Here is a 14,250-nt window from a genome sequence, read left to right as displayed (position 1 = left end):
AAAAATAAACAGAATGTTTTTTACTTCATTTCATTGCTGATTTTTTTTAAGCAATCACTGGGACAGAACACACAGGGAACCCTACAGTATCGTGTAGTTACTTTTCTGAACTAATTGCTATAATATTAATTGTTTATTCTTCAGAAATTGGCAAGTTTCCTCATTCTCTTTGCTACATCCAAAGATTTCTAATGCTGATTTTACTACAATGTGAAGGAAAATGTAACGTCTAAAATAAACACAAAAGCCTGAAATTGTTGTTTCTTTTTTTTTTATTTTAATGCCAGCACAATTAGGGGTGTGATTTAGATGACTTGTATTGTTCAAATCTGTCTTCTCCTTTTGGGCAAAATGCAGAATAACACATTCTGTAAGTTTTATGGCCAGTAGATGCATCATTTCGGTCAGCCAAGCTGGTTGATTGCAGTGTCACTGCAGTGATGAAATTGTCTCTTGGTAGCAGCTGAGAAACACCTTGAGAATTAAACTTTTGTGGATGCAGATGCTGGGATCTGTGCAGCCTCTGGCACAGCCTCTGGGTGCTCCCTTGCCTGATTTCCCCCGGGCGATGCTGGGTCCGGATGTCTTGGCACAGCCACACTGGTGCCTGTCCATGGTGTCTCTAAGGTGCTTTCATTGACCTGCAAACATCTTCTGGCCAAAGGCCAGAATCCCTGGGTTCTTTATTGCTGCCAGCAATGGTGACTTGGCCTGATGTTGGTCTGTTACTCCTGGCTTGGAGGGAGGGGTGCAGGTGGTGCTGCTCCCAAAAGCCCATGAGTGGCAAAGCTGCAGCTCCATCCCCGGTCCCTGGGGCGATGGCAGAGCCAAGCTCCACTCGCCTGCTTCGAGCTGGTCACAGACCCTGGAGCCTTTGTGGCAATGTGTGGCCACGTCAGCAAACACTTTCAACCCAGATCATTCATTTCACTCGGCACTTGCTGACAGTAATGTTCCTTTGCTTGGCTTTATTTTAGCATTTAATGATTTTTATGTTGGTTTTGATGGCGTGAAGGGAATTGCATGGGAGTGTTTTGTCTGGACTTTAGTATTCTCTGCTTATTCTTGCTAGGAAGATTTAAAATCTTACTCCTTCAGGAGACAGGGCTTTTGTTTGTGCATCTTCCAAGCTCTTCCCTCACCAGTCCCTTCTGTCAGCTCATTATCCTGGGCTTATTTCACAACACACTTCATGATGCTAAAGTTTGCTGTGGAAAGAGTTTGCCTAGTTAAAACTAGCACAAGGAACAATTCATCTATTCTTACCTAAAGAAGTAAAAGAAATAAAAAATAAATAAATGTCTATTCCATAGAAGAGGATGGTAGATCTGAATTTGAAATCACGATCTGGTGGGATTTTGTAATTAAATAATAAAATGTTATCCAGAACTCATTTTCAGAAGACAACTCTGGTTTTGTTAATTCAAAATAAACTTTCCTGATTTCAGAGAAATTAGTATTACATGTGGTGCTGAATGTGCTGAAATGAACTGGTACAAGAAAAGCACATTACACCTCCCAGTGTGCTGTGGACATGTAGTCATATTGCTGAGAATGGGTGCCATAATACTGTTTATTGTGGAGAGCCTGGATTGAGCTCCACAGAAACTCTCGTTATTCAGTTAATTAAGGAACAACTCTGATACTATGCCATATGCTGTACAATAAAGTGGCTGCATGGCAGAAAGAGCCATGAATCCTTCCAGTGCATGTGAGTGAGACTGAGGCATGATTTGTGACTTTCTGCCTCTGCAACACTGTGTTAGGTAGAGGCCTAATAAATTTAAATAAAGAATTAATTACATGTGGGTGTGGGACCTTATCTTTTCCAATGAGCTCTTTGAAATGCTTACCGAGTTTTTGAGACTTAGTAAAATCTTCCCAAAGTCATTTGCTTTGCTCTGCATCTAATCAGCATTTAAGCAGGGTCCTTTGTGTGCCTGTAATGTGGAGAGGATGGCCAGACTGAGGAGAAACCGTAAAATCAGCAATGCAGAACTTAGCTAAAATGACATATGAAGCATAGTCCTGTTAGTATATAAACTTTATATACAAGTCAGATGTTGAGATTAATCATAAGGACAGGTTGCACAAGCAGATGGCTGGCCTTTCTGATAGCCATTAGCTTGAAAGGCTGCCTTTGAAACCAGCTCTGTGCTTCTTAGGTGAGTCATGCTGCTGGGCTTTGTTGGGAAAGGTTATTTCTCCTGCTCCACCGAAACCTCCTGTGCATGGAAGTGCCTTTTTCCACTGTTCTTGGAGGATAAGACAAATTATTCTCCAGGAACTTCTCTGCAACTTTCTTCTTTTGGAGAACTATGGTGTCAGAGGGCATTCCAGCTCTGTAATGGATGGAACTCAAGCATATGGAGTACACATGCTAATTGTGCTGTGCTTGTGGATGAGTCTGTCCAAATGCCAAGGCCTCAGAGCTGCTGCAGGCAAAATGTTAAAATCCTTCTCCTCTGTGTACTGTGCTTCTGGGAAAAGGTTCATTGCAGTCACTGAAACTGGGGAGAGGAGGAGGAGGAGGAGGAGGAGGAGGTGAGGGATGGAGTCACGCCCGTCCTCCCGAGGAGTTTCTGCAGTAGTTGTGCTGTCTGCAGCAGTGCATGCTGCAGTGTGGCCAGGTGACCAAGGGAGCTTGCTGTGCTCCTGCAGCCACCCAGGCAATGTCTAAACTTTGGATTGCAGACATCCTTATATACTTCATATATATAGTTACCTGAATGGACACAAAACTGCCTTGGGTCCTGGGGCAGGGCTCCTACAAGAGTTCTGTTTGATCCAGCGGAAGACAGAGAAGTACTTAGAAACACCTACATGTTTCTCAGCCACTAGGCATGGTCAGAGACAAAAAGATAGCACTTCATCTAACAAGCAACAGTGCAACTGCTGTGATTTTTATTTTAAAATATGGTACGTGCTGGCTGCAGGTCTCTGCTGCATGATGACTGATGCTCTCACCACAGATCTGCATTTATGTAGCTGCCACCTTCTAAAAATTCAAACCAAGTATCTTCTACTTCCATGTTTGTAAACCGCAACTGGTGATCCTGATCACCAGTCAGGATCTTATGTGTCCTTTCTTTCTCTCCATGTCTCTGATGGTCCTGGCAACTGAAACTCTGCTCTGAGTCCAGCCCCCATCCACCTCAGAGGATTTTCTCCGGGCCAGGTTCCCATCCTACTTTTGATAGGGGAGCTTCTGCTCTTGCCTGTTACTCTATTTAATAATACTTTTTTTATCTTCTCTTTCCTCTCCCCATCTCTGTAATTCCCCGCTTGCTATTTCTCATTAGCAATGAAGGAAGGAAGAAGCTGGGTAACAAAATGAGAAATTTCTTACCTAATAATTTTCTTTCAGCTAACAGCTTCTCACCATTCAGCCCGCCCGGACAGTGTGGGAAATGGCCAGGACATAAATTGATTTTTTTCCTCTAAATAAAGTCTTGGGTATATAATTTCATACTACATATTTTGATGTTATCTTAATGCTAATAATTTTCTGCCAAAGCATTTCTGTAGTCTGGGTGGCTTCTGGTGGGTGGTGCTGAGCTTGTCACCAGGTCTGCCATAGATAAGCTCTGAACCTCAAAGGAGGGGATAGAAATCAGCCCACCTTTGCTGAGAGATGGTAAGGGTGACTAGACACAAGTTATAAGTGGAAAGTTCAACTCATTTTACTTTTTTGCTCATCTGGGTAAGTTAATTTGGTAGGCTGTTTTTGACCTGGAGCAGCTCTTTGGTACAGTTTGCGTTGGAAGGGGCCTTAAAGATCATCTAGTTCAACCTCCCTGCCATGGGCTGGGATGCCACCCACTAGATCAGGTTGTGTATGTTATATACATTGCATGTGTATATAATGTTATATATGTGTATATGTTATATACATTATATATATATGGCTGTATACATTCAATTTTTTTTCCTAGTGGAACAGAAATTGATTCACAATTAAAAAATAAAAACTCTAATAGTCCAAGCAAAATCCTAGGATTTGCTTTTAAGTTCTCTGCAATGCAGAGCTCACCATTGTGTTTTATTTGGTGTGGGGGGTTACAGGAGGAGATTTACTTCTCAATAAAACATGCTGGCGTGGCTGATCGCTGGCCAGACAAGGCTCCTGGGCTTGCAGGGACGGACACAGAGCATTTAGTGCCCACAGCAAGACCTGGAGAGTTGCAAAAATGATGCTTCAGCACTTAAACATTCAGCCAGCTGTTCCCTTTGTGGCTGGCTTGGGTGTAGAGTGCTCTTGCTGTCTTACACAGTGGTCTGTCAGTATGGGGAAAGCGAGCTGGAGTGGGATGTTGGCTCTCCGGGGTGTTGGGCTGCCCTCGCCCTCTGCCAGAGATAACAGCAGTGCTCTGCCCTTGTGGGGTTTGGAGAGGGGAGCTGATTGAGATGCTGATCAGTTCTTCTCCTTGGTCTCTCCCTTTGTATAAACTGTTACTCTTGGATCCCCCTGCACAGATTTAAAAAAAATGCAGAATATACAGGCCAGAAGGCACCAAAAAGAAGGAAGGCTGGGGAGAGGGAAAGGGGAGAAAAAATGCCAAGAACAGCATAAAAGGCAAAGGAGGAAAATACAACAGGGAATTGGTGATCAGCTGGAAAAGCACAATAAGCAGGGAGAAACTGTCTTTATAGTGTTCATTTTTAAAAGTTTGAAGTCCATAACTGTTCAGGCAGGAGGGGGTGATGTGTGAGTGTAGGCTGAGGTGTGACTGTGTGGCGTTTCGGCACTAGCGCCGTGGTCGGTCTTGGCACTGCTGGGTGCAGAAATCACAGGCTGGAGAAGACTTGTGTCGGTGCGTGGGAGCTCTTCCAATTTCCAGGGTTTGGCACTGAAAAATGTCATTTGTGGTAGTTAGGTAATATGTTTCTGGGTGAGTATTGGTCAGTTTAATTATTGGTTTCATCAGCAAAAGATAACTCTTTTGATACTGTGCAGAGCAGCCATTCTCTGAGCACTGTCATGGCAGCGGGGTTGCAAGCTCAGAAAAGAATGACAGGTTGCAACAAGTAGGTTGCATAAGCTGTGCTCTTTTTCATTGTTTTCCAAAGGTGTTGGGGGAACATGAATGTTGTTCCAGAAGAAGAACATCTGCTGCTGGTTTTGAGGACAGTGTCAAGATGTTCTTCTGTTCAAAAGCCTAATTTTCAGCTGTATTTATTTTGGGAGGTTGAAAGGGGTTTTTTCTTAAGAGCTTTTTATGTTGCTGTGTAGTTCAATGAATGTGAGCTTACCTTTTCAAAGAAAATTCTTCAGAATCAGAAGGGTTTTGTTTATTGCTGGACTGGTTTTGTACTACCTGCTTTGAAAAAAATCTATATTGCAGGGAGGATTTCTGGAAAGAATGGAGAGATTAAGCGTTTCTCTGAAGCATTAAGTTTAAGTTAACAAGTTTCCATGTCTGTTAGATGAATGATATAACCTCTAACTGGTTATAAAATGTGAGGATGTGGTTTGGTTAGATCCTCCATGGACTACGAGGTGACACAATAGCATTTGTTTCATGCGGATGTGCTCTCAGGAAAGCAGCAGGGTTGGTGGTTAGGTGCTTTTTTTTTTTAATATTGAAATTTAATTTATAAAAAATATGTTCACTATCTAATAAAAGTTCTGTGAGAGTGATTGACTGCGGGAAAAGCTTTTCTCATAATTTATTCCCATATATCATTAAGCACAGAAATCTGAAATTCCATTCCTGTGACGGGGTGATGGTTCTGAGACCACAATAGGAAGATGGCTGATGGGGGAAAGCTGTTGGGTGTCACTCGGCTGTGCAGGACAGACAAAGCATCTGGGGCTTGAGTCTCTGTGGGGAGATGGATGCAGGCACTTAATAAAGATGGGTTTCTAGTTCTGTGCTGCATTAAGGCCCAATGTTGTAGGAAAATCTTGTGCCTACAGCAGATGAGCCCGATGCAAGTGCCTGCAAACCAGCCAGGTCTGGCCCTGGCTGTTACCCTGCTTTGCTTTGTGAGAAAGTCCCATTTTCAGAAATAGCTGATGGGCTTATACATCCCGGCTTTTGTACAGGCTGCCCTTGCACAGCTGCAATAGTTGAGTGTGTAAATTTATTTATTTTTTTTTTAATTAAATCGTGCCTTTTCCCTCTTTGGCCTCCATTTGCACCATTTTGGGCTTTGCCTCTGCACTTTTTATGGTCCCAGAGTGAGGAGCTGGGCAGGGGGCACTCTGCAGAGGCAGGGCTGTGTGCCCTGGCACTGCCGGGCAGCGCTTCCCACCACCCCTCGTCAGCAGGAATGAACATTTCTGGGAAGATGGGGCCTCACTCCGTGTGGTGTGATGTGTTTGCTTTCTCTGAGGAACTAGCAGGCTGGAAACTTGGCTTTGGCTGGAGAGACCCCTTAACCTTGCCTTGGCAGAAGGAAATAATAAAGTGACAGACTTCATTTATCTTTGTGCTGTGTGCATGGCCTCGTGTGCTCCGTACACCACCAGACCTAAATCCTGGTGTCGATTTGGCACTGTGAAGGAGTAGGCTGTAATTTTCAAGGTGGCTCCAGGTACAATAAAAGTAAAAGACATTTTCTCTTAAATACAAGCATACATGTTTTGTGACCTTACTTCGTCAGCTAGTGCAATTAATTTTGCTCTGTCCTTACATTTTGTTTTTGTGGAATGTTTCTTCTGTGACATCAAATGATTACACTGCCAAAGGTGAGCTGGGGGAACTGGAGCCCTTGGCAGCTGCAGGGTGCATGCTGTGGGATGGGAGCATGGCAGGATGGGCTGGGATTGCACAAAGAGGTGCCTTACCTGGAGCAATGGGGTTGGCAACAGCTTAGAACAGCCAGGATTACCTCCCAGCCTGCTCTGGAGGGAGACTCCTGCCCTGTGTTAGTGTCCTCTGCTCATACGGCCCTGCAGACTCTGCTCACACCTTGATGAGTGGTGTGTTTGTTTGCATACCCATCGATCCTTGTACTTCATCCTGTGCTGCTGCTGCAGCATTTTCACATCCATTTCTCTTCCTGCCTGGTCCCTACAGCACAATCACCACGGCACTTGGGCTGCCCAGCACTGCTCCCCTCCCGATTACCCACCTTTAATGACTGTTCCTTCACGCCCCTCGGTAAATCAGTTATCTCCCCCTCCAGATGGGTTTGTGTCCCCTCTGATCAGCTAATCAGTTCTATCCTGGCGTGGTTGTGCAGTGCATTTTTTGACGCTAAGCCACTGCCTTCCCTTCACACTCGTTGCAGTTCCCCGAAGTGGCTCCGGCATCGCTCGTCAATTTGAGATGTTAAAGCATTCCTGCCCATTGGGTCCCTCTGATGGTCTGCAGGAGCTTTCTGTGGCTCCCGTTGCATTTAATCCCTCCCTGGAGAGCAGCAGTCAATCCCAGTGTTTCTGCTGCCTGGGGCTCAGGTTGTTTGGTTTGTTGCTTAAGGATTTTTGTAGCTGAAAATGCATCTCCCAACTCTTTTCAGATTTTGTCGTGCTCTAGCCCCAAAGTATTTCTTAAATACTACAAGTTCTTAGTGTCTGGTATTGTGCCAAATAGGTGGAAAGGTTCTTTGTTTAAACTCTTTGCATGGTGTGATGAAGGATGTATTTGCTGCATAGGACCAGAGGACCAAGTGCCTTTCTATTATATCTACTCTAGAGGATTTCCTGGGAAGTGTTCAGCCTCCATTTCTGTCTGTAAGGAAATCCTCTTATCTGGGCAGAGCAATAAATAGTGCTGCCTCGTGTAATAGAAACAGAAAAACATATTCTTCACGTGGCTGTTTTTAAAAATGTGGAGTTTAAAATACATCATGTGGAATGATTCTTCTGTAATAAATCCCCATAATAGGTCACTGTGTATACATTTAACTAGCTGCACAGAGGTAGGGAGAGGGGCAAGAGGGTATGGTAAAAGACAGTTTAGTGTGTATTTAGTGATGATAAGAACAGTAAATAATCCTACACGTTTACAAACCTAATCCCCAGTGTCAGATTGTAGCCCTCATGTCTACTGGAATTGGTTGGAAAGATGTTAAAAGGCTGTAAAGGGAGGGCTTTGGGGGGAGTTTATTTTTAAATTTTTGGGAAGCAGGCTGGATGATTGATGGTTTTAGGTAGCTTGAATGTAGCTGATTCAGTACCTTGATGGAAAACTCTAGAAGTGCCCATCCTCCTCCACTTGCTACAGAGATCTTGGGTGAGATGGAGTAGCTGGTCTTTGCTCTAAGCTCTTCCTGGTGATCCTTTTGTTTAACAACTGGATTTGAAGGGAAGGAATGTTGTTGTTTTTAATGCCCAACTTATTTTTTGCCTGTGCCCTGCAGTAAAGTGGTTGTTTTTTGTAACAGAAGAAATCCATGATGTCTCAGAGCTGTGCCACGTGATGCTGCTGCTTTTAAATAAGCTCTTAAGAGGCTGGACCAGATGTTGGCCACATCTGTGTTTTTATTTCGTCGAACATTTCATTTCAACCCTTTTATTAAAAGAGAAAATGATAATTTAGAAATGGCTTTGAAAAGTTTAGCAGCTAGCAAACGGATTTGCTTTCCATGCTCTGCAGTGAGCTGTGTAGCATCAAGCAGACAGATCTTTGTAGCTAGTAGGGTCTACTCCTGTTGGAAATGATTGCCATGGAAATTTTCATGCCAAAATGGATGTGTTTTATTTTGAATTGGCATTCTGTAATGAAATGTGTATTTTTTTTTTCTCAGTGAAAGCATTAAACTCAGGATTTGAAGGCACCTTCGCCTGAAAAACCCATTTAATGAATGCCTATCGCCATGGCAGGAGAAAGGAAGATTTGCAGGCAGAGGGACATCCTGCAATTACTCCCTCTGCTGCTGTTATGGGGGTCTAAGAAATGCTTATTATGTGTAACTTGCTTCTGGATTCTTCTCTGCAATTTAACAGTTGGAGAATGAGTTTTATGTCCCTGCTGCTAATTGATCCAATGAGAAAAACTGGCACCTAATTCAGTAACAAGTTATATTTAAAATGACATGTAAAATTGTTCATGGTGCCTGAAATTGCATCATTTTCAGTCTGGCATGTTAGGGCTGTATAAGAGAACAGGCACCTACTGTACTGTGACATATTAAATTTTAAACCTCTGATCCAAAAATATAACGGGGTATAGGAGAAGCAAGGTGTATAATGATGAAAAGCAGTGGCAGCTTGATTTCAGTAGGATACTTTCATTGTTTTTAAGATGCTTTGGCAGTTTTTCCTACAATAAATATTGGGATCAATTTTATGTGAAGTTGAACAGTATGTCCATCACCACTTCCAAGTTTTGGTTTTCTAACCTACAATTTTCAGAACTTAAAAGTGATTTTCAGGGTTGGCTCTGTTATTCTCTCTCATAATTCCAAGCCTGTGTTGATAGTGGACAATTTAGTTTATCTGTTACAATGAACAGTGAAGAAAAAGAAATCCTTTATTCATGCAGGTAAACCAAATTGAAAATTTGGGGTTTTTTCTCCCAAAAAAACCCTTGAGGGAACAAGGGGTAGATAATGCAGTGAAGGTGGAGGCCATCCCCCTTCTGTCCTACAGCTTGGTGGTTAAAGTGCTACCCAGAATATGGAGACCCAGTTTAAGTCCCATTTTTGTATGAACTCCTTCCAGCCTAGGAGCCAGGTTATCCTGATCTGGACTCCCCTTGCACTTGGCTTTTGAGCTGTTTTATGTGATGGAGCATTTCTTGGGCCCAGGTGCACCATCTCCTGGCAAGGTGTCTCAGACAGTAGAATACAGTGTTTACTCATTTCCTTGGTGGAAATTCATCCCTTTTGCTCACTGGAAGTTTCTGTCTCAGTTCCAGCAGGAGAAATGTACAGTACTGTCTTGCAGAATACCCTGCACTCCCTTGGGTGATGCCTCTCCATGCTTTGAATGATTATGCTTTGCTAAAAAAATTTCAGTCAGTTGCATTAAAAAGGCAGCAAACCACCGGGATGTATTTTGTCACCTTGCTTTTCCTCCCCATCCTCAAGCCAGGGAGTGCTTGGCCATGTCCTGGGGGTGCATCCCTGCCTGGCTGGTAGCAGGGTGCCTGTGTGAGGAGCTGCTGGCACTGGTGCAGAAAGTTCTGCTTTTACTGCACTGTGCAGAGATCAGATGAGAAGAAAAGCATATGTACTGATCAATTATGTAGTTATTATAAAATCTTCTGCACTTCTAAAGTATTTTGGGGAAAAAGGGTTATAAAGTAAATCTGGTGCCTGGGACTAGTGTGCAATTAATTTCTAAATGTATCGACAGTTAGAAATGTTCTTTAAATCCTTTTTGGTCGAATTAGCACCAGATTATCCAAATAGATAAACTTGATATTACTTTTATGAGACCATCTCAGGAAAAAACATGAAACCATAGTGTTATGGAGGGTTGGAGCACATCTGCTATGAGGAGAGGCTGAGAAAACTGAAATTGTTGAGTCTAGAGAAGAGAGAGCTTTGGGATGATCCATCTCCAGCCTTTCAGTACCTTAATGAGCTACAAAAGAGAGGGAGAGGGACCTTTTACAAGGGCATGGAGGGACTGGACTATGGGAAATGTCTTCAAACTGATCAAAGGTTTAGACTGGATATTAAAAAGAAATTGTTTACTGTGAGGATGGTGAGACACTGGAATATGTTACCTGGAGAAACTGTGGGTGCCCCATTCCTGGAAGTGTTCATGGCCAGGCTTGATGGGTCAGTGAAAGAAGGTGTCTCTGCTCATGGCTGGGGATTGGAATGGGATGATCTTTAAAGTCCCTTTCTACTCAAACCATCCTGTGATTCTGTGCTGTTCCTTGTGATGGGACATTTTTGAGGGGGTTAAATCCCATTTTGCTTGTGGCTTGGAGCAGAAAGTATAAAACTTTCTGTTGATTGTTTAGATTTTGAAAAGATATTTGTGGGTGCTCAGTGGCTGATCCCAGGGAATGTCTGTTGAGTTGAGCAGCCATATCCTTTGCACCACCTCAGGAAGCTCAGTCTTTATTCCTAACCAGGGGTTTTGGTTGGATTCCCAGCCCTGTGATTTCACGTACTTCAGGCAACTGGTTGAAACCCCTGACTTTCGCCAAGCAGATCATTGTTTTATCTTCTGGCAATGCTCTTAATTCCAGGCTTTGCTTGACTTTACCATTTGGTTGCCATGACCTGCCATTGGATCCTAGAGCTGCTGCTGGCACCATCCTCTGCTGGTCCAGCACTGTGCAGGAGCACCGGGCTGGGGAATCAATCCAACCAAAGGTCTTGGTTTGTGGGGTGGCACATCCCCAGTACAGGGGAGTGGGAACTGTGAACATGCCAAGCTGCTCTGCACCACCTCAGTTTTCATTTGTTATTGCAGGTTGTTGAAACTTAATTTGTTTATATTTTTCTGCAAGTGAACTGGTGAGGTCATCTCTTGTTTGATCTTTATTAGTTGTAATGGAGATGACCAAGAAGATTGCTTCATTCCCCAGCATAAGGCTTTGTTAAATAATTTGTTTTCTTCTCTACCTGGACTATATTAATAATGTATTACTATCTTTCTTTAGTGTGATGTGGAAAATCATGTTTTGCTGGTGTATGCTGTTCCAGTCCCAAATTAAGCCTCAGTTCTGTGCTGTTATGCTTTTTAATGGATGGAATATTTGGAAATTTGTTTTCAGAAGTCTTAACAACTACCAAACCGGCAAAATTGCAGTGAAATTGTAATTTCAGAAAGTCAAGAAGAAAGCCATGGTGTAACTGTCAGCAGTGGTCTGTGCTGCTTCTCTGAAAATAGAAAATATTTTTAAGTCATAATTTATAGATAAATTACTGAACTGTATGCTCTGACAGAGAAGTTTTTGTTATGATGAAAGAAAAGTGGTCATCTTTTTGAAATGATTCTTCCTGCTGAACATTTGTGGCTGTAAATTAAAATGGGTGAAAAAAAAAAGGCTTCTGGAAGTCTCTGGCAGATTTTTAGTACTGATGAAGGCTGTGCTGGTTCCTGCATTTTAAATTAATCCAATGTGGTGAATTTGTGTGCGTGAAGTTCTGTACTGAAAATACTCAGCAATGCATTAAACCTCCTGGATGAAAGCAGAAGGATGCAGACCTCTGAAGGACAGTCCTGAAGTGTTACATTACTGCAGAACTTAAATTGCAGTAGATTTTGGACAAACATATGGGCTGATTAAAATGTGTTCTTTTCTGTAGGTGAGAATACAGGAGATGGTGAATTAGATCTGAGTGGCATCGATGACAGCGAAATAGATCGGGTAAGGTGCCCTGTTGTCCCAAGTGTCTCTTATCCTGGTTGTCTGGATATCTGAGAAAGGCAAAATGGTTCTTCCCTGGTTTATCCTCTCTCTGCAACTGTCTCTTCTCTCTGATCTGTAGAGAGGTTTGAGCAATTTCAGTGATCGGAAATCTAATGTTCATGCAAACCTGTGAATTTGGTGTTCCTTGCCCAAGTTAAATATGTATATATTTATGAGGCTGCTGCTGCTTGCTTTAAACTTGCTGGAATAATTATGTTTTAGAATGTCTTTTATTCCAAAGGAGAACTTTTAAAGTTTGGTGGAGCTCTACATTCATTAATTAAGACAGATTCAACATAGGAGGCTGCCATAGAAACCAAACTGTAAAACCAGCATGTGCAGCTCCTATGTTCTTCCAAAGATTTCTGTGATGTTTTCTGGATTTATTTTTATTTGTGTGGCAGCAAAAAACCATTTTACATACAGAGTGAGTGAGACAGACACATGGCTGTGGAAAAGGGCTTGTTGGAGGCCACATGGCTGGTTCAGCTCTCTGAGCCTGATGCCTTCTCCAGCCACCACTCTGGTTTACGTTGTTATTTGAACACATAATGCCAGTGCTAAAAACTTTTTTTGGGGTACAGAAACACTGAGACTGGTGAGATTGCACAGGAATCTCCAAAATGGATATGTGAGGTGGGATTTGCTAGGGTGGCATTAGGGTCTCATGATCTGAGTGGGCATTGAATGGAGGGAGCAGGAAGGCTGAGGTTTTTCACCATAGCCAGTCCATACTTTAAACAATCACAGGGGAAGAACACATCTTCTGCTCGTCCTAGGCTCTGTGATGAAGTCATAATTCTGCTTTTATGACTTCATGTTCATTTCTGTGGCAATAGACTGTGATACTGTAAGCCCACGATTATGAACTCTCTGAAAGCCTAAGAGGGATGAATAACTGAGGTAGGAAAAAGTGGATTTTACTGTTATGGCCCACTTTTAATAGAAGCAGATGAAAGAGTGAAAATATTGATCTGATAAACCAGGACTTGCACAGCCATTTGCTTGTCTGCTTAGCCCTGGGAGGAAGGACTCCTCCCTGCATTAGTTTCATTTGACTGGAATTATTTTTCTTATGAAATCCTAGATGTACATCTTACTTTGGAGAAAATCGTGAATGCTCAGATCCAAAAGACAGAGGAACCACAGATGGCTTTTCTTGCTTTTAAACTTAGTTTTACAAGTCTCAGGTGCACTGCTTCAAATTAAAGTGTCTTGTTCATGATGGATGGCTTAATTTGTCTTCTCCATTCTGCTGTTCTTCACTCCCAAACAGCATCATCTGTAGAGAACTTTTGTTTCATTGATAATTGTGCTAAATACTGGGTTTAGTTTTACATTTAGGTCATCTACAATTAAGTAATTGTTACCTATCTGTCTGTTTATTTGTGTGATTCATCTGAATAGTCCTAAATGTAGCTTCTAGCTCCATTCCCACTAAAGATGTTACCGAGACTAGGTGGAGTTAACTGCAAAATGTCTATGTGTGGTAACTGAACCCAGCTGTCTGAAATCTATAGAGGGCTGAAGCTCCAGCAATCTGAGCTGGTTTCCTTCACACAGATGTGGCCATTGAGCAAATAATCTCAGTAACTCCATGTAAAGCTTTGCAGGAACCTACCCAGAAGACACATGTTTTTGTTTTGGTCGCACAGGGCAATGCTTCCCATCCTGTTTTGAATTACAGACCACCATCAACACACACAATTGCTTGCAGACAACCACGTTGTCATGATAACCTCGTGTATCATCTGAAAAAGATCATAAACCCAGGATCATTTTTGTTTAATTAGCAGACCATATCTAATGAGTCCTGGGTGGTTTTTGGTCACTTTGTCATAGTTTGGAAACCAAGTGCTGTTTTTTTGAAAACAGGTTGTTGCCTGTGCCAGCTTCAGATGTTAGTAGAAATGCTCTGATTGTCTTATATCACTCATGTTTTCTTTTAATGTATTTTTTAAAATGGGATGTGGATTGACCT

The 14,250-nt window shown here is 42.5% G+C and overlaps 1 protein-coding gene across 1 annotated transcript in view; it reads left to right on the top strand.

Moving 5' to 3' along the window:
• The window catches only part of BRF1 (BRF1 RNA polymerase III transcription initiation factor subunit), a 171,457-nt gene that overhangs the window by 111,382 nt on the left and 45,825 nt on the right, over positions 1-14,250 (top strand). Inside the window, exon 12 of the mRNA XM_063399514.1 lies at positions 12,166-12,227. Within this exon, the coding sequence (XP_063255584.1) occupies positions 12,166-12,227 (62 nt within the window). The remainder of the gene's footprint in view (positions 1-12,165; positions 12,228-14,250) is intronic.

This window comes from Prinia subflava, chromosome 5, assembly GCF_021018805.1.
Source record: "Prinia subflava isolate CZ2003 ecotype Zambia chromosome 5, Cam_Psub_1.2, whole genome shotgun sequence".
NCBI lineage: Eukaryota > Metazoa > Chordata > Aves > Passeriformes > Cisticolidae > Prinia > Prinia subflava.
Note: the sequence above shows the minus strand (reverse complement) of the source record. Positions and strands in the feature narration are given on the sequence as shown.